This window comes from Trachymyrmex septentrionalis, unplaced genomic scaffold (assembly GCF_001594115.1).
Source record: "Trachymyrmex septentrionalis isolate Tsep2-gDNA-1 unplaced genomic scaffold, Tsep1.0 scaffold62, whole genome shotgun sequence".
NCBI lineage: Eukaryota > Metazoa > Arthropoda > Insecta > Hymenoptera > Formicidae > Trachymyrmex > Trachymyrmex septentrionalis.
In genome coordinates, this window is record NW_017305800.1 from 186,672 (window position 1) to 188,071 (window position 1,400).

The window sequence follows — 1,400 nt, forward strand, 5'->3', positions numbered from 1 at the left end:
TAAAAAATGCATTTGCTTTTATTCGTGGAATTGTCAACTCATAAAACATTTTAGACTTAAGTGATAATGCTAATAATTATTAATATTTCTGGTTCAATTAAAAGAACGTTTTCCTTCAAAGTTTAACCGTTACTTCAAACAATTTTTTTAAAAGTAAAACTATGAATTATATATCATAGTAAAATTCTCACAGTACAGATCTCCAAGGGACATCCTAAAGACATCCAATGAACGTTCCCATTCCACTAAATGTCCTAAAAATATTCTCAAGTGTCTTTTGGATAAAGTATAATGTACGGGCAGTAAATTCTGCTTTAAAAAGTATATAAGAATAGAATATCATCATTAATAAATTTTGTTATCAAGAAAAATAAAAGAGTAAAAGTCCAAAGTTTTTTAACAATTCAACTTTTATGTTGTTTCGCGTTACTTATAAATTGTTTTCTTATTAAAATTCGAAAAATATAAAATAGTGGGTAGAACACAAGAACCGCTATCTAACGAGTTGAAAACGACGGGAACGGGGCGCAGGGCACTCCAGAATAGCATATAAACGCATAAACTCGCACCACTACTAATAACGGGTGACGCAGACGTCCGATACTCCAACGCTCCTCACTCCTGACTCCTGTGTGTCGTGCTTAGCACGGCTATTGCGCGCGCAATGAATCAGACCGCGCCAGTATCGTGTATTCCTGCAGGAAAGATGTCGAAGACGAAGAAGGTGCTGGACGAAGCCCGGGAAATCCAGAATCCCGAGCTGGACCTCGCGGACAAAGGCATCGCAACGTTCGAGGAAATGCCGGGATTGCGTGAGTCTCATCCAAGCGTCCTCGCGAGCGCGTCATCGCGAGATCGCCAAATTAGGCAACTTGTCGCTGGCCTCTCGCTCCGCGATCCGCACTACGGCCATCTGCGCGGATCAGATCACGTGGGCGACTCCGCGTATGCGCGCGCGCTCACTCACCCGCCTTTTAAATTTGACACTTCGCGTTTGATTTAGAATAATGCGGACGATTAAAGATAATACAATTTAGATTGCGCGAACGCAAATTTTTAAACTTACTGCACTGAAATGTTAACATAAAGAAGATTCTTTTTCCGCTTTGAAATCATAAAAATTTCAAGAAAATAGGCTGCTTGCTTTCCTTTTAGGAAATTATCGACCTAATATGTCATATTCTATCTTTTTTAACAGTCAATGAATAACAAAAATAGAACGATATTTGTGTCGACTGTCTCCTAAAATCGCAGTTATATTATAATTTATTCCAAAATATAATTTCGAAATGTTAAAATATCTCTTAAAATTTGAATAGAATTTTTTTCAGATTTTTTCGAATTACACATACAAAAGAATATGTTTATGTGCTTCTTACGAATCTGAGGATGAAGTTACA

At 37.4% G+C, this 1,400-nt stretch overlaps 1 protein-coding gene across 1 annotated transcript in view; it reads left to right on the plus strand.

The window, feature by feature from the left end:
* Positions 1 to 664: 664 nt before the first annotated feature.
* LOC108752832 (ras suppressor protein 1) overlaps positions 665 to 1,400 on the plus strand; it is a 2,586-nt gene continuing 1,850 nt past the window's right edge. The window contains exon 1 of the mRNA XM_018493949.1: positions 665 to 812. Within this exon, the coding sequence (XP_018349451.1) occupies positions 665 to 812 (148 nt within the window). The remainder of the gene's footprint in view (positions 813 to 1,400) is intronic.